The 20993-nt window shown below is 47.8% G+C and overlaps 2 protein-coding genes and 1 pseudogene across 2 annotated transcripts in view; 2 read left to right on the forward strand and 1 right to left on the reverse strand.

Annotated features, from left to right (window-relative positions):
* The first annotated feature begins 1763 nt into the window (after positions 1-1763).
* On the forward strand, positions 1764-9513 carry Tmem150b (transmembrane protein 150B). Its single transcript, XM_004672691.2, has 6 exons — positions 1764-1831; positions 2463-2522; positions 2609-2676; positions 2979-3106; positions 5593-5776; positions 9323-9513. Exons 1-6 carry the CDS (start codon positions 1764-1766, stop codon positions 9511-9513), a joined length of 699 nt encoding a protein of 232 aa, XP_004672748.1.
* Positions 9514-9647: 134 nt separating this feature from the next.
* Brsk1 (BR serine/threonine kinase 1) overlaps positions 9648-20993 on the reverse strand; it is a 61626-nt gene continuing 50280 nt past the window's right edge. Inside the window, exon 19 of the mRNA XM_045134365.1 lies at positions 9648-10359. Within this exon, the coding sequence (XP_044990300.1) occupies positions 10202-10359 (158 nt within the window). The 3' untranslated portion in view covers positions 9648-10201. The remainder of the gene's footprint in view (positions 10360-20993) is intronic.
* Positions 17972-19130, forward strand: LOC123454775 (annotated as a pseudogene).

The following is a 20993-nucleotide window of genomic DNA, read 5'->3' on the forward strand; positions in this document are numbered from 1 at the left end:
TTCTCTGTCTATCTGCCTCTTTCTCTCTCTGTCACTCTCAAATAAATAAAGAATAAATTTTTAAAAATTGGGCATGGTATTGCTGGGAGAGAGGATCCCTGAGGCTTGCTGGCCAGACATCTAGCCTAATCAGTGACCTCTGGGTTCAGTGAGAAACCCTGTCTCAATGAAGTTGGGGAGCAACTGAGGCAGATGCCTAACATTAACCTGTGGCCTCCATATGCATGTTCCTGGGTGCCACACATAAACAATAAAAACAAAAACCAGGCCCAGAATGGTGGAGTGTGCCTTTAATTCCAGCACTCGGAAGCCAGAGGTAGGAGGATTGCCATGAGTTCGAGGCCACGCTAAGACTACATAGTTAATTTCAGCTACACCTGGGCCAGAGTGAGACCCTACCACGAAAAACAAAAACATTAAAAAAAAAAAAAAAGAGGACTGGGGCCAGGACGTATGCCTTTAATCCCAGCACTGGGCAGGCAGAGGTAGGAAAATCTCTGAGTTCAAGGCCACCCTGAGACTACATAGTGAATTCCAGGTCAGCCTGGGCTAGAGTGAGACCCTACCTCCAAAAATAAATAAACAAATAAATAAAAATTTAAAAGAGAGAGAGAGAGAGGGAGAGGGAGAGAGGGAGGGAGAGAGGGAGAAGAGAGACTGGTCAGAGCAGAAGAAATAGTTACTTTGGGGGAGGGGAGGATTTAAGTCAGAGATCTATCTGTCCCTTTTCCACCAGCACCCTGCTTTTTGAGGAACTTGTCAGAGCAAAAAAAAAAAAAGAAAGAAAGAAAGAAAGAAACAGGGGAAGGGAAGTGGAGGTGAGTGGCCTCACATTAAGCAGCCCAGGGATAAATTCTGCACCCAGAAAAAAGGAATCCAGGACTGGACAGCCAGCCTGACGACACAGGACTAATCCCAGCTACTGGAGAAGCTGAGGCAGGTGAGGATGATCATAAATTCAAGACCAGCTTGGGCAACAGAAGAATCAAGAACGGAGCTTGAATTTGCAGGTAGGTAAGGGAAGTTGGATTCCAAAAGCTAAGTGAATGCATGCATTCTGGAAGAAACTATGGCCTCAAACTGACCACTGGCTCCTAAAAAGCGGAATGCTGGTGGAGCTGTACTTTTGGGTCTTCAAGTGTGGACCCAGAATCCTGAAGATTTTGGGGTCTTAGAGAGGATATTGAACCCACAAAGCTGGTGGAAGGAAGTGTGGGGCTCCCCAGAGCTAGGGTGCTGCTTGCCCGAATATGAGACAGGAAGTAGTAGTTTGGGTATGAGGCCCTATAGAAATTGGCCATTCAGACCTAATATCCTGCAGGTGTACAGACTGGACTTTGCTTCCGGGAGAACGTGGACTTCTGATTGCTCCTACCACACCCGAATCCCAGCCCTTCTTTCCAGATATTGTCACCTAGCCCTTCTTTCTTGACACTGTCACGCAGCCCTGAACATGGGAGAGAACCTCAGGGGAATTGGTGAAGTGAGAGCCTTAGGGTAACTTCTAGAAGGTGAGACTGGGAAATGGCAGGGAGGGGCTGACAACACAGGGAGACACTGGTTAGGACTGGGGCTACAAGAAAGATAGGAAAAACTGCCTTGAGCAAGAGCTGGCCTACATTAGTCAGACCCTAGCACCTTACTTCTCCCTGGGAACCAATGTTGTCTTAGAGGCAGGTGGACTCAATCCCATACACCTGAGGGCTGGTCCCTTCCCTGGGAGCCCTCTCCTCAATCTCTCTCCTCCCATTGCAGAGTCCAGCATGTGGGGCTACCTGTACCTTTTGCCAGTCTTCCTGGCACTATGGGCTATTGCTGGTATCTGGATTGTGTAAGTAGCAAAAGTCCAGGGGATGCCTAGACCTGATCAAAGAGGGCTGTGGGCTTGGACTGCTGGGTCTAAGGGGAGGGCAGGAGTGTGGACTCATGCTTTTAAAAAATATATATATATTACTTATTTATTTGAGGGAGAAATAGGCAGAGAGAGAAGGGGTGCGCCAGGGCCTCCAGCCTCTGCAAACGAACTCCAGATGGATGCACACCCTTGTGCATCTGGCTTACATGGGTCCTGGAGAATCGAACCGGGATACTTTGGCTGTGCAGGCAAACGCTTTAACCACTAAGAAATCTCTCCAGCCCCACAATTCTATTTATTAGAGACAGAAAGAAAGAGAGAGAGAGGGAGAGGAAGGGAGGGAGGGAGAATGGGTGCACCAAGGGCTCCTGCCACTGCAAAGTCCACATTCATGTGCCACTTTGTGCATCTGGCTTTATGTGGACACTGGGGAACTGGACCCAGGCCATCAGACTTTACAAACAAGCAGCCATAACCACTGAGCAATCTCTCCAGTCCAGAAGCCCAGTTTTATTTTGTCCACACCATGAAAACTTTGTTGGATTAACAGAAGGGAAAGCTATTCTTGAAAACTCCCTTCTAACTTTCTATGTCCCTCCTATGTCAGTTTTGGCATCGCTGTGATCAACAGGACTGTGGACCTCAAGAAAGGCTTCCCCTACATCAGGTTGTATGGCTGAGGGAATGATGTGGGAAGAAAATGGAGGGCCATGGCTTAGAGGAGCCACAGGATGACCTCTCTCTCTTTTGCAGTTTTTGTGGATCATACCCCCCTCAGAGCTGCATTTTCAGTCAAGTGCTCAACATGGGAGCTGCTATGGGTAAATATGTTTCTAGGCCTTTCCCTGCCCTGTTAGCCTAAAGCAGTCAAGAAAGACTCCAAGTCCTCCTCCCTCAGACCCAGGAGTCCTGATACACACACACACACACACACACACACACACACACACACACACACGCCCCTCAGACCAGGGAGTCCTGACCCGGGACCCTTCTCCCTCAAACCCTGAAGTCTAATACCTCCAACTCCCTCTGTCCAAGGGCCTGTCCCTGCTCTCTGTGACCTCCACCTGTGCGGGGGACCTGGAGGGTCTGAGTTCTGGTTATGCCCCTCTCCTCTCAGCTGCCTGGATCTGCATCGTGCGTTATCACCAGCTTCGAGACTGGGGAGTCAAAACGTGGCATAACCAGCTGATCCTATGGTCCGGACTTCTCTGTGTCCTGGGGACCTCCATAGTAGGCAACTTCCAGGTGAGACTGCCCGGGTACCACCTGAGGCGGACCGCAGGAGCTTGGACTGCAATTCCCCTGGTCCCCGCGGTCTCAAGCTGCTCATTTTGTGGACTAGGGTCGCAAGGCTTTCTGGGATTTGTAGTTCTTTCGTGTATCTTGGGCCACACTCTGGAGTGTAAACACTTTGTGAGAGGCTTGGAACCCAAAGAGAAAGGGAGAATTTCATTACAACTGCCTTTCCCCCCCGGTCTCATTTAATTTTGAAATTATGGTCATTTACTCGTACACTGTGAAGTACTTCCTCTTTTTATTTTTAATTTGAGACAGAGAGGGAGGGAGGGAGAGAGGGAGGGAGGGAGAGGGAGAGAGAGATTGAGAGAGGGAGGGAGAGAGGGAGAGAGGGAGAGGGGTGGGGGGTGGGGGTAGGAACATGCCAGGGCCTCCAGAAGCATGTGCCACCTTGTGCATATGGTTTATGTAGGACCTGAAATTGAACCTGTGTCCTTAGGCTTCGCAGGCAGGCGCCTTAACCACTAAGCCATCTCTCTAGCCCCTCTTTCTTTTTCTCTTTTTTGGTTTTGTTTTTTCGAGGTACGGTTTTATTTATTTGCAAGAAGAGAGATATAGACACAGAGAGAGAGAGAGGGGAGTATGGGCATGTCAGGGCCTCTAGCCACTGCAAATGAACTCCATGAGCCACTTTGTTCATTTGGCTTTACATGGGTACTGAGGAATCGAACTAGGTTTAAGACAGGGTCTTATGTAGCTCAGGGTGGCCTCAAACTCACTATGTAGCTGAGGATGACCTTGAATTCTTGAGCCTCCTATCTCTACACCTCCCTAGTGCTGGAAGTACAGGTATATGAAACTATGCCAGGTTTTCTTTTTTTGTTTTACTTTGTTTCTTTTTTTTATTTTTCAAAGTAGGGTGTCGCTTTAGCCCAGGCTGATTTGGAATTCACTATGTAGCCTCGAACTCATGGAGATCCTCCTACCTTTGCCTCCCTAGTTCCAGAGTGCTGGCTTTAAAGGTATGTACCACCACACCCGGCTCAGGTTTTCTTTTTCTTTTTCTTTTTCCAAGTTTTCTTATACATACTTAAAATATATACTTGTAAGTCATAAATCACTGTTACACTTAAGAATTTTTCATTGCCTAAGAGCCAAATTTCAGCTCTTACCCATGCTCAGTCTAAAACCAACTTTAATTAAATTTACTGGGTCACTAAAAATAAAAATAAAAGACATAAGGCCAGGTGTGGCAGAACCACCTTTAATCTCAACACACAGAAGGCAGACATAGGAGGATCACTGTGACTTCAAAACCAGCCAGGAACTACAGAGTGAGACCCTACTTTGAAACACCAAAAATAAATTAAAATAAGCTGGGCACAGTGCTGCACACGTTTAATCCCAGCACTCAGGAGCCTGAGGTAGGAGGATCGCTGTGAGTTCCAGTACAGCCTGAGACTACATAGTGAATTCTAGGTCAGGCTGGGGTAGAGTGAGGCTCTACCTCAAAAAAACAAAATATATATATATAATAAATTTTTATTTATTTATTTGAAAGAGAGAGAGAGGGAAAGAGAAAGAGGCAGATAGTGAGAGAATGGGCAAGTCAGGGCTTCGCAGCCATTGCAAACAAACTCCAGATGTATGTGCCACCTTGTACATTTGGCTTATGTGGGTCCTGGGGAGTCCTTTGACTTCGCAGACAAGTGCCTTTGCAGCTAAGCCATCCCTCCAGCCCAATGACTTTTTTTTTTTTTTTTTTTTTTTCAAGGTAGGGACTCACTCTGGCCCAGGCTGACCTGGAATTCACTATGTAGTCACAGGCTGGACTGGAACTCACAGTGATCTTCCTCCCTCAGCCTGGCTCAATAAATTTTTTATAATTATTTATTTATTTATTTGAGAGCGACAGACACAGAGAGAAAGACAGATAGAGGGGGAGAGAGAGAATGGGCACGCCAGGGCTTCCAGCCTCTGCAAATGAACTCCAGATGCATACGCCCCTTGTGCATCTGGCTAACGTGGGACCTGGGGAACCAAGCCTCGAACCGGGGTCCTTAGGCTTCATAGGCAAGCGCTTAACTGCTAAGCCATCTCTCCAGCCCATCCACTCTTTTTTTTTTTTTTTTTTTTTTTTTTTGAGGTAAGGTCTCACTCCAACCCAAGCTGGCCTGGAATTCACTATGTAGTCTCAGGCTGACCTCAAACTCATGGTGATCCTCCTACCCCTGCCTCCCGACTCCACTTATGTTTTCTGAGCACCTACTTTGTGCACGGCATGATTCTACGTGTTGAGGAAATAGCAGTGAATGACAGATTTAAATGCTTGCTTTGTGGAGTTGACAATGGCCAAGGTACCTAGTCTGGAAGCCAGTCACTGGGGTGGCAGTTTTCAGTCTGTTGAGTTGGTTCAGAGCCCTCTCCTCTTGTCCTTCCCTGCCCTCACCCCCCCCCCCCAATATTTTCCTTTCAACTCTCCTCCCTTCTCCCAGGAAACAAACCAGAAGCCGACACACCTGGCAGGTGCCTTCCTTGCCTTTGTCCTGGGCAACCTCTACTTCTGGCTGCAGCTCTTTCTGTCCTGGTGGATGAAGGTTCTACCCCAGCCTGGACCCCGCTGGATGGGGCCTTTGCGCTTGACTCTCTGCAGCCTCACCACCATCCTCATAGTGGCTAGTATCCTTACTGGGGCTGGGAACACGGTGAGGCGTGGCTTGTCGTTGGGATTATCCCCTGTGACTCTACAGTGTACCACACCGAGTGTTCTTCGTAAGTCTCTAGGCTTCAGCGTCCATACAGAAAGTGCAAGCCAGGCCCTGTGGCCCTGTGGCAAGTGGAAGCAGGAGGATTATGAGTTGAAGGCTAGCCTGGGCGACTTGGTGAGATGCTTTCTCAAAAAACAAAGCCTGGCATGCTGGTGCACACCTTTAATCTCAGCACAGACATAGGAAGCAGAGGGAGGAAGTTCACCATGACTTTGAGGTCAGCCTGAGACTACATAGTGAATTCCAGGTCAACCTGGGCTAGGGTGAGACGCAACTGTGGAAGAAAAAAAAAAAAAAAAACAAAAGAGAAGCCCAGTCTTTAAATCCTAACACTCTCAGGAGGTTGAGGTAGGAGAATCACTGTGAGCTTCAGGCCAGCCTGGGCTAGAAAGAGACCTAACCTCGCAACAAACAACAAAACCAAGCAGACAGCTTGTGTAACTCCAAATTCAATTGTTAATCTCTTTTCACCTCAATATTCCATGACTTGATATGAGTGGCTTGAAATGGCCTAGGTGGGAATATTTACCCTAATATGAGCAGAAATGCTACTAACTAGGCCAGGTTTTTTTGAGACAGGGTCTAATTATGTAGACTAGATATTCTCCAACTCTTTATGTTGCTAGAGACAACCATGAGCATCTGATTCTCCTGCCTCCAAAGTACTGGGATTACAGATAGGCTCCGCAATGCCTGGAGATATATATATTTCAAGAAGGGACCTCATTCTAGTCCAGGCTGACCTAGAACTCACTCTGTGGCTCCAGTCTGGCCTCCAGCTCAAAGCAATCCTCCTACCTCAGGCTTCTGAGTGTCACCACTCCTGGCTCATTATATATAATTTAATATGTAAAGAAAGAGAACACAGGGCCCACTTAGTGTAAGGTAGGCAACCACTGGGCTGAGGCCTGGAGTTTGAGGCCAGCCTGGGCTACAGTGAGTTCAGAGTTGGGCTGGGTGATGGTGGACACCTGTAATCCCAGCACTTGGGATTTGGAGACAAGAGGACGAAGAATTCCAGGCTAGGGCTGGAGAGACGGCTTAGTGGTTAAGGCGCTTGCCTGTGAAGCTTAAGGACCCATGTTGACTCTCCATGTCCCACAGATGCACAAGGTGATGCAAGAGCACAAGGTCACACATGTGCACAAGATGGGACACATATCTGGAGTCTGATTGCAGTTGCTGGAATTCCTGGCATGCCAATTCTCTCTCTTATTAAAAAAAAAAAAAAAAAAAGAATTTCAGGCTAGCTTGAGATATATAAGATCCTGTCTGAGGGGGGAATAAAAAAGCAAAATATAAAATGGGGTGTGGTGGCATACACCTTAATCCCAGCACTGGGGAGGCAGAGGTAGGAGGATCGCCGTGAGTTCGAGGCCACCCTGAGACTACATAGTGAGTTCCAGTCAGCCTGGGTTAATGATACCCTGCCTTGAAAAACCAAAAAAAAAAAAAAAAAAAAAAGGGAAATAAAGATGATAGTGTGTGATGAGGGGTAGAAGTCTGCAGTGATGAATCTGAGACAAGATAGGAAACTATTCCTGGCCCTGAACAAAGCCGCGTGTGATGACACACACCATTAAACCCAGCACTTGGGAGGCAGAGCTAGTAGGTTCCCCGAGGGCTTGAGGCGGGCCTGAGACTACAAAGTGAATTCCAGGTCAGTCAGCCTGGGCTGGAGTGAGACCCTACCTTGAAAACAAAACAAAAAAAGGCAGCTCAAGAAAAGGGGGGGGGGGCTGGAGAGATGGCTTAGCAGTTAAGGCACTTGCCTGGGAAGCCCAAAGGACCCATGTTAGACTCTCCAGGTCCCACGTAAGCCAGATACACCAAAGTGGTACACATGTCTGTAGTTGGATTGCAGTGGCTAGAGGCCCTAGCATGCCAATTTTCTCTGTCATAAAACTGTAAATTAAAGACAGGCACGGTGGTGGCACTCGCCTGTAATCCCAGCATTTAGTTGGCAGAGGTAGGAGGCTCACCACCATGAGTTTGAAGCCACCCTGAGACTACATAATGAGTTCCAAGTCAGCCTGGGCTGGAGTGAGACTCTACCTAGGAAAACCAAAACATAATAAATTAATTAATAAGTAAACTAATTGGCTGGCCATGTGGCACACACCTTTAATCTCAGCACTTGGGAGGCAGAGGTGGGAGCATTGTGGTGAGTTGAAGGCCAGCCTGAGACTACATAGTGAGTTCCAGGTCAGCCTGAGCTACAGTGAGACTGTACCTTAAAAACAAACAATAACAACACAACAACAACAACAAAAAAAGAAATAGTTTCTAAGTGGAAATGACAGGTTGAGTTGGACTTAGGCTGGGTAAGAGGAGGAAAAGTCCAGTGAGAGTTTCTGGAAAACAAGCATTGCCCCTGGCTGGACCTTGGAGGATGAGTAAGTTGTAGGAACAGATAAAAGATTTTAAGGGTTTAGTCACAAGGAACTGGAGAACAAAGGTGGGGCTGATCAGCAGAAATGGGCATGGCCAGATCATCCAGAGTCAGGAGGTCACAAGTGTCCACAGGGACACAGAGTGCATGGTGGAGTTGCCAAGGTGAGGTCACCCAGAAACAGGAAGATGTTTGGGGAATGCTGAAGGGGAGGGACTATGAATCCCAGACAGGGAGAAAGTCACAAATCACCCAAGCTAGTGGGGGACTAGGGACCTATAAGAAGCTGCCTGCTTGGAGATAGTAGCAATGCTGTCCTGCTAGGGAAAGTTGGGGAAATGGCAAGGCCACCCTGGGATCAGAAAAGGCTTATGAAGGGCTGGAGAGATGGCTCAGCAGTTAAGGCATTTGCCTGCAAAGTCTAAGGACTGGGATTCAATTCCCCAGTACCCACATAAAGCCCGATGCACAAGGTGGTGCATGCATCTGGAGTTTGTTTGCAGTGGCTGGGGGCCACGGTGTGCCCATACTCTCTTAAAATATTAAAGAGGGCTGGAGAGATGGTGCAGCAGTTAAGGCATTTTCTCCAAAGCCTAAGGACCAGAGTTCAATTCCCTAGTGCCCATGTAAAGCCAGATATGTAAGGCGGCACATGCGATTGGAATTCTTTGCAGTGGCTAAAGGCACGGCCGTGCCCATTCTCTATTTGTTTCTCACTTTCTCTTAAATCAATAAATTAATAAAAAATATTTTTAAAAAAATGTTAAAGAAAGGCTTCACAGAACAAGAGAGGGATTTGGAGACATTGTGGCTGTGTAACTCACTGGAGGAACATTTGAGGGAAAATGAGAGGGGCAGGGTTTTGGAGGGACTGGGACTACAGCTAGAATGTCTTTGAGGGGATGTAGGTGAGAAGGTAACTGAGATGGTAGCCTATGAGGAGCACCCACCACGAGGCCAGGGCTGGCGAACACCCCAGACAGACACGGCCCGGGCCCAGCCGCAGAGGTCAGTTTCCCCGCTGCACCTGCCAGGGCTGCGTGTGACCCTTGACTCTCTACAAAGTGACCGTCCTGCACTCCAGGACTCTGCGATCTGCCTCTGCGGCCTGCGAGTGGGCGGTGGCCATGCTCCTCTTTAGTCTCTTTGGCCTTTTGGCCGTGGACTTTTCCAGACTCAACAGCTGCGTCCTGTGTCCTCGGCCCCGTCCAGAGCTCCGCGGCCCCCCGCCGGCCCTCGGGTCGCAGGCGCTGTGACCGCGGGAGAAAGCCGGCGCCAAGCTGGGCAGGCGCGGGACCTGGCGGCCCTGGTCCAGCGGCACCGTCCCGGGCCTGCGCATCCCCGCCCTGGTGACCAGAAGCGCCCAGGAATGGAGAGGTCAAGCCCGGCCTACTGTCCCTGATCAAGGCTATTTATTATTATTAGTATTATTATTATTATTATTATTTTTGTTGTTGTTGTTGCTGCCGGCGGAATCAGACACACGGACGCAGGCAGGATCACGCGAAACCAGAATATTCCTTCCGGAAGAGCAAATCCGTACAGAAGGTTGTAGGGGCGGGCAGGGGGGCGGGGAAGGACCGGGAGGGGGGTCCCGGGAGGGAAGGGGTGGGGGGAAGCCGGGCACGAGGGCCCTGTCCGGATCTGCTAAGCCGCCCCAACCAGCTCCCGTCCCTCCCCCACCCCACCCGCAGAGATCCATCAATAAATAAAATAATAAATTAATCAATAAATAAAATAGAAAGAGCTCCCTGCCCCCTTTTTGCCCTAAAACCTCCCTCCCCCCATTGGGCATGGCCCCTGGAGCCCCATCCCTGCAGGGCAAGGCCAGGTTTTGTGTCCCCCCCCTCCCGACATACTCCTTGGGCCTTATTTACAGATTCACAGTAAGGGGGCAGGGAAGGGGGGTGGAGGGGGCTCCCCTCCTTCCCTGGCCCCCTGGGGTCAGGGTAAAGGGGTCCCATTGGTGGTCAGGAGTTTCTTGTCCTTGGGGGGGCCTCGGCGAGGAGAGCTGCTCAGTTCCGGGTCCGGGCGGCCGGGTGGGGGCTGCAGGCTTCGGGGCGGGGTTCCAGCGGGCCGGGTCTGGGCCCCATTTTTCTCATCTGTGACGGAGAAAGGGGTTTTATAGGGGCTTCGGGGCTGCTGAGCCCTCATCGACGCTCCCACAAGTTGATCTCAGCAGAGCCCCAAAAGCCTTTAGCTAAGATCTTGGAGAAGTGAAACGAAATTCTCCATCTATGCGACTCCCGAGACCCGTACAACAGCGATTGGCTCTCCTAGATGAGGCCCCTGGAGTCCTTTTTTTTCCGAGGTAGGGTCTCACTCTAGCCCAGATCGACCTGGAATTCACTATGTAGTCTCAGGGTGGCCTCGAACTCACGGCGATCCTCCTACCTCTGCCTGCCGAGTGCTGGGATTAAAGGCGTGCGCCACCACTCCGGGCTCATGGAGTCCCCGCAGCTTGGGAAACCCTGCCCGGGTTAGCCTGAGACCCGGCCAGCCTGCCTCGGGATATCTTCTAACACACAGCTCTTGGGGCAACTCATAGGCCTGCTAGCCAGGGGGTACCCCTTACCTTCTGCTAGGTTGTTAGGGAGAAATATTTTGTGGGAATGGGGCTCACGGGAGTATGCTGTGTGTTGCTGGCAGTCTCGGGCTCTTCTGGTTTCGCTGACCTCAAACTTATTCTCTAGCCCTGGCTGTCTTTGAACTGATCCTCTTGCCTCAGCCTTATGAGTGACAGGACTATAGGCACATGCCACTATGCCTGGTCAGGCCATGTTTTTTTAAAAATTCTTTTAAAAGGGCTGGAGAGATGGCTTAGCGGTTAAGCGCTTGCCTGTGAAGCCTAAGGACCCCGGTTCGAGGCTCGGTTCCCCAGGTCCCACGTTAGCCAGATGCACAAGGGGGCGCACGCGTCTGGAGTTCGTTTGCAGAGGCTGGAAGCCCTGGCGCGCCCATTCTCTCTCTCCCTCTATCTGTCTTTCTCTCTGTGTCTGTCGCTCTCAAATAAATAAATTAAAAAAAAAATTCTTTTAAAAGGCGAGGTCAGGCTGGGATATGGCTTAGTGGTTAACATGCTTGCCTCAGGTTCAACTCCTCAGGATCCAGGTAAGCCAGATGCCCAAAGTGGTGCCTGGAGTTGGTTTGCAGCAGCTGAAGGCCCTGGAGCACCCATTCTCTCTTTTTGCCTCTTCCTCTCTCAAATAAATAAATAGCAAAAATCTTGCTATATAGCTCAGGCTGGCCTTAAACTTACCCTAGTCCAGGCTACCCTTGTTCCTGATATTCCTGGCTCAGTTCCCCAAGTGCTGGGACTACAGGTATAAAACACCATGAGTAGCTCTCAGAACAATCATTTATGGGGCTTGACTTCCCCAGACCAAGGCCTTTTGATCTTGAGGCTTACAGTAGAAATATTGGTTGCTTGGTGGTAGTCTAGAAATTTCCAAAGGGCTGAAAAGATGGTTCAGTGGTTAAGGTGTTTGTGTGCAAAGCCTAACAACCCAAGTTCAATTCCCGAGTACCCACATAAGCCAGATACACAAGGGCTAAAACATTCATTCCCTCAGGCTCCCTGGCACAGACCCCCTACCTCTTTAAGAGATTCTGTTGGAGGAGCTCAGTTGGCAGAATGCTTGCCTCAAATACCTGAGCCGAGTTTAATCTGCAGCGCCCTTGGTGTGTGGGGGGTGGGGGGTGGGTAAACTGGGCAGGGCGGAACATGCCTTTAATCCTACTGCTTGGAAGGCAGAGCTAGGATGATCAGGAGTTTAAGGTTATTCTCAGCTACATAGCAAATATGAAGCCGGCCTGGGCCACATGAAACCCTTTAAAGATTTATAAAAACAAGAGGCCAGCGTGGTGGCGCACGCCTTCAATCACAGCACCTGGGAGGCAGAGGTACGAGAATCACCATGAGTTCGAGGCCACTCTGAGACTACATAGTGAATTCCAGGTCAGCCTGAGCTAGAGTGAGCCCATACCTTGACAAACAAACAAAAAGGTGGATGGCTTAGCAGTGAATTCCAGGTCAGTGTGGGCTAAAACGAGACCGTACCTAGAAAAACCAAATAAATAAATGAATAAATATGCTGGGCATTGTGGCACACACCTTTAATCCCAGCACTCGGGAGGCAGAGGTAGGAGGATCACCATGGGTTGGAGATCACCCTGAGACTACATAGTGCCTTCCAGGTCAGCCTCATAAAGCCAAATAAGTGGGCTGGAGAGATGGCCTAGCCATTAAGGTACTTGCCTGCAAAATCTAAGGACCCAGGTATGATTCTCCAGGTCCCACGTAAGCCAGATGCTCAGGTGGCACATGCATCTGGAGTTTGTTTGCAGTGGCTAGAGGCCCTGGCACACCTATTCTCTCTCCTCCCTCTGTCTCTAATAAATAAATTTTAAAAACTTTAAAAAACCAATATATAAATAAATAATCAAAAAACCTGTTATTAAAAATTCAGGGCTGGGGAGATGGCTTTGCAGTTAAGCGCTTGCCTGTGAAGCCTAAGACCTCGGTTCAAGGCTCAATTTCCCAGAACCCACATAAGCCAGATGCACAGGGGCGCATGCGCGTGCAGTTCCTTTGCAGTGGCTGGAGGCCCTGGCGTGCCCATTCTCTATCTGCCTCTTTCTCTCTCTCTCTGTTGCTCTGAAATAAATAAATAAAATTAAACAAAAAAATTAAAAAATAAAATAAATAAAAATTAATAAAAACCAAAGAATTGCCGGGCATGGGGGTGCATACCTTTAATCCCAGCACTTGGGAGGCAGAGGTAGAAGGATCACTGAGAGTTTGAGGCCACCCTGAGACGACAGTGAATTCCAGGTCAGCCTGGGTTAGAGGGAGACCCTACCTTGAAAAAACAACAACAAACAAAGAAATAAAAAACCCAAAGCAAAAACAAAACAAAAAAAACCCCAAAATATAAATATAAATAAATAGGGCTGGAGAGACAGCTTAGTGGTTAAGGCACCTGCCTGCAAAGTCAAAGGACCCAGGTTCAATTCCCGAGAACCCACATGAACCAAATGCACATGGTGGCACATTCATTTGGAGTGGCTGAAGGCCCTGGTGCGTCTTATTCTCTCTCCCTCTCCCTCTCCCTGCCTCTTTCTCTCTGTCTCTCAAACAAATCTAATAAAGTTTTAAAAAGTTAAAAATAAATAAATAAATAAAGTATTTAAAAAAGATGGGGGGGAGGGAGGGAATTACCATGGGATTTTTTTTTTATAATCATGGAAAATGCTAATAAAAATTAAAAATATATATATTTAAAAAAGAGAGAGGAAATGAAGTAAAAGATAGAGTTTGCAAAAATAAATAAATAAATAAAAGTTATCGCTAGTCGTGGTGGTGCATGCCTTTAATCCCAGCACTTGAGATGGAAAGGGTAGGAGGACTGCTGTGAGTTCGAGGCCACCCTGAGACTGCATAGTGAATCCCAGGTCAGCCTGGGCTACAGTGACACCTCCTCCTCTTTTTCTTTTCTTTATTTTTTGGGGGGCGTGGTAAATGGTATCTATATAGTATACATATGGGCCCTGCCTGCATACACACTCCCAGAGGCAAACACTGGGTGTCTTTATCTATGACTCTTCTGCCTTATTTCCTTAAGACAGAGTCTCTCACTGAACCTGTGAGCGGCAGAGACCCTCCTGACTCTGCGCCTGTCACTGGGCTTACTGGTGTGCATGGGGGCTGCGGTTTGAACTGGGGTCCTCAAGCTTGTGTATCAAGTGCTGCTCTGACCCAATACCCCTTCTCTTTCTGGGTTTTTACTTTCATTTGTTTTTATTTTTTATTTTTATTTTATTTTATTTTTATTTATTTGAGAGAGAGAGACAGAGAAATAGGGAAAGAGAGAGAGAGAGAATGGGTGCACCAGGGCCTTCAGCCACTGCAAACGAACTTCAGATGCATGTGCCCCCTTGTGCATCTGCTTACATGGGTCCTGAGGAAATGAACCTCAATTCTTTGGCTTGGCAGGTAAGTGCCTTAACCATTAAGCCATCTCTCTAGTCCATCATCATCATCATCTTTATTATTATTATTTTGAGGTAGGCTCTCATTCTAGCCCGGGATGACCTGGAATTCACTCTGTAGTCTCAGGGTGGCCTCGAACTCATGGCAATCCTTCTACCTCTGCCAGGCATGGTGGTGCACACCTTTAATCCGAGCACTCAGGAGGCAGAGGTATATATATATATATATATATATTTGCAAGTAGAAGAGAGAAAAACAGGCAGGACAGAGAGAAAGAATGGGTACACCAGATCCTCTTGTCCCTGCAGACACACTCGAGATGCATGCACCCCTTTGTACACCTGGCTTTACACAGGTGATGGGCAGCTGAATCTAAGCCATCAGGCTTTGTAATTGAGTGCCTTAACTGCTCAGCCATCTCCCTAGCCCGCCCTCATCCATCTCTTTATAAGAAGAGTGGCAAAGGGTCCTGGAGTATCTGATAGTCTTATACCTTTAAGGGTGGTCCCTTTTGGGATTCCCAAATTGTTAAGGGCAACTTTCTGTAGCAATGGGGTCCAATGGGCCTAATTTGCCTTCTGGTTGCCCCTAGCAACTGAAAGAAAGAACAGTATCTCACCAGGACACTGACAACTCTTTATTATGAGGGACACCCTATCATTGTAAGAGGGTCGTCCCTGGTTACCACCTACAAGATGTCAACGGCATCCTTCCACCCTCCTCACATGAAACATCAACAGTCTTCCACACACGACTGTGGTAGGCTGCATAAAGGAATCCCCCAAAAATGTCCACACAGAAAATCAGGCGTGGTGGTACTTGGAAGGCAGAGAAAGGAGGATCGCTGAGTTCAAGGCCAGCCTGAGAACACACAGTGGATTCCAGGCCAGCCTGGGCTACAGCGATACCCTACCACAAAGAACAACAACGGAAATATAAAAAACCCACAAGAAGTCCATGAACCTGTGACTTGAATATTTTACCTTAAGGGACAGAAGAGACCTTGTGTCATGCATGATTAAGGATAATCCCCGGTAGGTGGGGAAATTACCTTGGATTCAATGGGTAGACCTAATTTAGTCACACATGTCCTTAAATGAACCAATTAACGTCAGGATCTTGGTCAACAATTCTAATGGGAGGAAGTGGGCCATAGGGAAAGGTAGAAGCGATAGAAGGCAAGAAAGGCCTGGAGATGGTCAGCAGTTAAAGATGCTTGCAAAATCTGGTTTGATTCCCCAGTACCCATGCAAAGCCAGATGCACAAATTGGAGCTCATTTTCAGGGGTAGGAAGTCCTGAGCCCCATTTTCTCTCTCTCCTCTTAAATATATATATATATTTTTTTCCTCTCAAATATATATATATGTATATGTGTGTGTGTATATATATATATATATGTATATATATATATATGTATATATATATATATATATGTATATATATATATATATATATATATTTTTTTTTTTTTAAAGAAGGCAAGAGGGCTGGAAAGATGGCTTGGCAGTGAAGGTGTTTACCTGCAAAGCCAAAGGATCTCAGTTCGATTCTCCAGGACCCATGTAAGCCAGATGCACAAGGGGGCTCGTACAACTGGAGTTTGTTGGCAGTGGCTGGAGACCCTGGTGTGCCCACTCTCTCATTCCCTCTCTCTCTCCCTCCCTCCCTCTTTCTCTGTCTCAAATAAATATTTTTTAAAAAGTCTTTAAAAGAAAAGGCAAAAACTAGAGAGATAGTTTACCAGTCAAGGCACTTGCCTAGGAAGCCCAAGGACCCATGTTGGACCTTCCAGGACCACGTAAGCCAGAAGCAAAAGGTGACCCAAGCACGCAGGGTTGCACCTGTGCACGAGGTGGAACAAGTGTCTGGAGTTTGATTACAGTGGCTGGAGGCCCTGTCATGCCAACTCTCTCTTTCTCTCACACCCTCTTATGTTAAAAAAAAAACAAGCCAGTCTCTTGAAAGAAGGCAAGAGAGCTGGAGAGATGGCTTAGCAGTTAAGGCATTTGCTTTCAAAGCCAAAGACCCAGGTTCAATTCTCCAGTACCCACCATAAGCCAGATGCACAAGGTGTTGTATGCATCTGGAGTTAATTTGCACTGGCACGTCCATTTTCTCTCTCTCTCTCTCTCTCTCTCTCTCTCTCTCTCTCTCTATATATATATATATATATATATATCTTTCTCCTCCCTTTCTCTCTCAAATAAACAAATAAAATTTTTTAAAAATTATTTTATTTTTGGTTTTTCAACGTAGGGTTTCACTCTAGCCCAGACGGACCCGCAATTCACTATGTAGTCTCAGGGTGGCCTTGAACTCATGGGGATCCTCCTACCTCTGTCTCTGGATTAAAGGCGTGAACCACCACACTTGGCAAACGTATTTTTAAAAAAGGCAAGAAACAGAACACCCCTCGGGACACCCTCCCTGTTGTCAGCCTCTGGTTGCTCCAAGACATCTGTGGTATCTGTGTTGGTTCAGCCACGAGATTTGCAATCACTTGTTAATGGCAGCAGTACCAAATGAGACCAAGAACAAGACTTGGTCTGCCAAGAGCCCTAGGTCACAGAGCACAGGCTTGGTTCGGGAGCCTGCCCCCACTGCTAGGTGCCCCTTGCCTGCTCACGCCTCAGCCTAGGGGAACTGAGGGCCTGAGCTGATGTTACTGGACATTCGCAGGGCAGATGACTGCCCCCTTGTGGGCACAGTGTATTTGGCATGCTTGTTCTCGGCATCCCACAATAAGGGCCCACTTTCATAAGCTAGAGCTCCCTTCATTTAAGGTTTGTTGTTGTTGTTTGAGATAGGGTCTCCCCCTAGCCCAGGCTGACCTGGAATTCACTATGTAGTCTCAGGGTGGCCTCGAACTCATGGCGATCCTCCTACTCTCTGCCTCTGCGTGCTGGGATTAAAAGGCATGCGCCACCACTCTCTGCCTGGGTACCCGCCCCGCCCCCAGGGAGGTTTCTCAGTTTTGGAATTCACTATGAAGTCTCAGGGTGGCCTCAAACTCATAGTGATCCTCCTACCTCTGCCTCCCAGTGCTGGGATTAAAGGCATGTGCCACCATGCCTGGTTTACTATTTTTATTTTTATTTATTTATTTGAGAAAGGGAATGAGGCAGAGAGAGAAAGAGAGAGGAAGTAAGGAAGGAGAGAAGAGAATGGGCATGCCAGGGCTTCCAGCCACTGCAAGCTCCAGATGCATGTGCCACCTTGTGCATCTGGCTTACGTGTGTACTGAGGAATTGAACCGAGGTCCTTTGGCTTTACAGCCAAGTGCCTTAACCACTAAGCCATATCTCTCCAGACCGATTTTTTTTTTAATTAAAAAAATATTTTGGAGGGATGGCTTAGCGGTTAAGGTGTTTGCCTGCAAAGCCAAAGGACTCAGGTTTGATTCCCCAGGACCCACGTTAGCCAGATGCACAAAGAGGCGCACGCGTCTGGAGTTTGAAGTGGCTGGAGGCCCTGGTGTGCCTATTTTTTCTCTCTCTCCCTCTCTTTCCATGTCAAATAAATAAATAAAATATTTAGTTGGTGGCCTGAGGACGGCTGTGAGGGAGCAAGCTGTGGCCAGCGCCAAGTCCGCGTCACCGCCCCGCCGCCTTCCCCAGGAGCCCGAGGGAAGAGCGGGCAAAGGTCCGAGTGCGGTAAACCAGCAGTCAAGGCCACTGGGGTGACTGGGGCATAGGGTAGAGGTTTAGCCTGCTGGCAGCTATGGGTGAGTGGATGAAGAAAAGCCCTTTGGGATGGCAAGGTTATGTTTATAAAGAAGTCAGAGCAACAGCCAGTGAGAAGGAGCTCTTAACTACCGCCCCAGTCTCTGCCAATATTGTCCTTGTGAACTTTCTTGAAGATGGCAGCTTGTCTGTGACTGGTGTCATGGGACAGTGTGTGCAGACTGTTGAAACTGTGAATGAAAGGGACACCAGGGTGAGAGAGAAGCTGATGCATCATCTCTTTACATCTGGAGGTTACAAAGGATTCAGTCCTGAGGATTTGGACAGGAGAAAGAACAGCCTTAAGAAATGGCTTGAGGGGGCTGGAGAGATGGCTTAGCGGTTAAGCGCTTGCCTGTGAAGCCTAAGGACCCCAGTTCGAGGCTCGGTTCCCCAGGTCCCACGTTAGCCAGATGCACAAGGGGGCGCACGCGTCTGGAGTTCGTTTGCAGAGGCTGGAAGCCCTGGCGCGCCCATTCTCTCTCTATCCCTCTATCTGTCTTTCTCTCTGTGTCTGTCGCTCTCAAATAAATTAAAAAATAAATAAATAAATAAATAAATAAATAAATAAATAAATAAAAGAAATGGCTTGAGGGCTGGAGAGATGGCTTAGCGGTTAAGCGTTTACTTGTGAAGCCTAAGTACCTCGGTTCAAGGCCCGATTCCCCAGGACCCACGTTAGCCAGATGCACAAGGGGGCGCATGCGTCTGGAGTTGGTTTGCAGTGGCTGGAGGCCCTGGCGTGCCCATTCTCTCTCTTTCTCCCTCTTTCTTTCTCTGTCTGTTGCTCTCAAATAAATAAATAAAAATTGAAAAAAAAAATGAAATGGCTTGAATGCTGGGCATGGTAGCGCACGCCTTTAATCCCAGCACTCGGGAGGCAGAGGTAGGAGGATCGCCATGAGTTTGAGGCCACCTGAGACTCCATAGTGAATTCCAGGTCAGCCTGGCCTAGAGTGAAACTCTACCTCGAGAAAAAAAAAAAAGGCTTGAGAAGAACCACATCCCATCACTGAGCAGGGAGGGGCACGCACAAAGGACTGTGTATGGCTGGGGCTGTGACCATACACCCACCATACGCTCCAGAAAACTGCAGCTGCTCTAATGAAATTATTCTGTCCCATATTCAAGATCTTATTCGAGGACATCTGCAGTAAATGGTGTTGCTTTTGAAGCAGGGTCTCACTCTCGTCCAGCCTGACCTAAAACTCACTCGGTAACCCAAGCCAGCCTCAAAATCTCAGTATTCCTTCTATCTCGCCCTCCCAAATGCTGGGATTAAAGGTAGTGCTACCACGCCCAGTTTATTTCCATTTTTCCTAGATATGTTATGGATGAAATAGATTTTTCTACAGATTGAAAAAATAAAATAAAATAAAATAAAATATTTTTTGAAAATGTGTTGCTTAAAATATATTTTGGAGGTAGGAGGATTGCCATGAGTTCAAGGCCACCCTGAGACTATATAGTGAATTCCAGGTCAGCCTGGACTACAGTGAAACCCTACCTCAAAAAAAAAAAAAAATTATTTATTTGAGAAAGAGAGATAAAGACAGAGAATGGATGCCCCAGGGTCTCTAGCCATTGCAAATGGATTCCAGGTATATGCGCCACTTTGTGCTTCTGGCTTTACATGGGTATGGCAGAATCAAATTTAGGTTGTTAGGCTTAGCAGGCAAGTGCCTTACTAAGCCAGTTCTCCAGCCCCGAAATATTTTTTGGGGGGGCAGGTGTCAATGTAGGGTCTTATTCTAGCCCAGGCTGATCTGGAATTCACTATGTAGTCTCAGGGTGGCTTTGAACTCATGGTGATCCTCCTACTTCAGCCTCCCGAGTGTTGGGATTAAAGGCGTGTACTCATGCCTGGTCCAAAAATTTCTATTAATAATTTTTTTTAGTATATTTATTTTATTTGAGAGAGAGAGAGAGAATGGGCACACTAGGGCCTCCAGCCACTGCAAATGAATTCAAGACACATGCGCCCCCTTGTGCATCTGACTTACGTGGGTCCTGGAGAATTGAACCCAGATCTTTTGGCTTTGTAGGCAAACGCCTTAACAGCTAAGCCATCTCTCTAGCCTCATAATTTCTATTTTTGAGACAAGGTCTCATCAAGTATGCCAGGCTGTCCTTGAACTACGTAGCTGAAGATTATTTGTCCTCTGATCCTCCTGTCTCTAAGTGCTGCTATTACAGGTGTCTCTGCTTTCCCTGCACTGGGATTAGAGGCGTGTGCCACCAGTCCTGACAGTCTATGTGGGAGCTAGGTTCAAAGCTTAGGTCCTAATGCGTGTACAGCAAGCACTTACTGAGCCACCTCCCCGTCTACCACAGTATTTTGTTGTTGTTGTTTTTCGAGGTAGGGTCTCACTTTAGCCCAGGCCGACCTGGAATTCACTATAGAGTCTCAGGGTGGCCTTGAACTCACGGTGATCCTCCTACCTCTGTCTCCTGAGTGCTGGGATTAAAGGCATGTGCCACCATGCCCAGCTTTTTTTTTTTTTTTTTTTTTTTTTTTGGGACAGGGTTTCTCTCTAGTTTAGGCTGGAATTCACTACCTAATCTCAGGGTGGTCTTGAACTCATAGTGATCTTCTGCCCCTGAATGCTGGGATTAAAGGTGTGTACCACCCTGCCCAGCTCACACTTTTTTTGTGTGTGTGGGGGGGGTTAAGGTAGGGTCTCTAGTCCAGGCTGACCTGAAATTTACTATTTAGTCTCAGGGTGGCCTTGAATTCATGGTGATCCTTCTACCTCTGCTTCCCGAGTGCTGGGATTAAAGGCATGTGCCACTATGCCCGGCTTCACAGTTGGTTTTTATGTGGTGCTGAGGATTAATTCTGGGAACTTGTTCATGCTATGCCAGATTCTATAGTGCTATATATTTGCTTTGAGATTCACTAAATAGCCCAGAGTGGCCTGGAGCTCACTATGTAGACAGAGGTGACCTTTAACTCAAGGCAACCCAGCTTCCTCAGCCTCTCAAGTGCTGAGATTATTAGAGGTAAGCCACCATACTTG

The sequence above is a fragment of the Jaculus jaculus genome, chromosome 14, assembly GCF_020740685.1.
Source record: "Jaculus jaculus isolate mJacJac1 chromosome 14, mJacJac1.mat.Y.cur, whole genome shotgun sequence".
NCBI lineage: Eukaryota > Metazoa > Chordata > Mammalia > Rodentia > Dipodidae > Jaculus > Jaculus jaculus.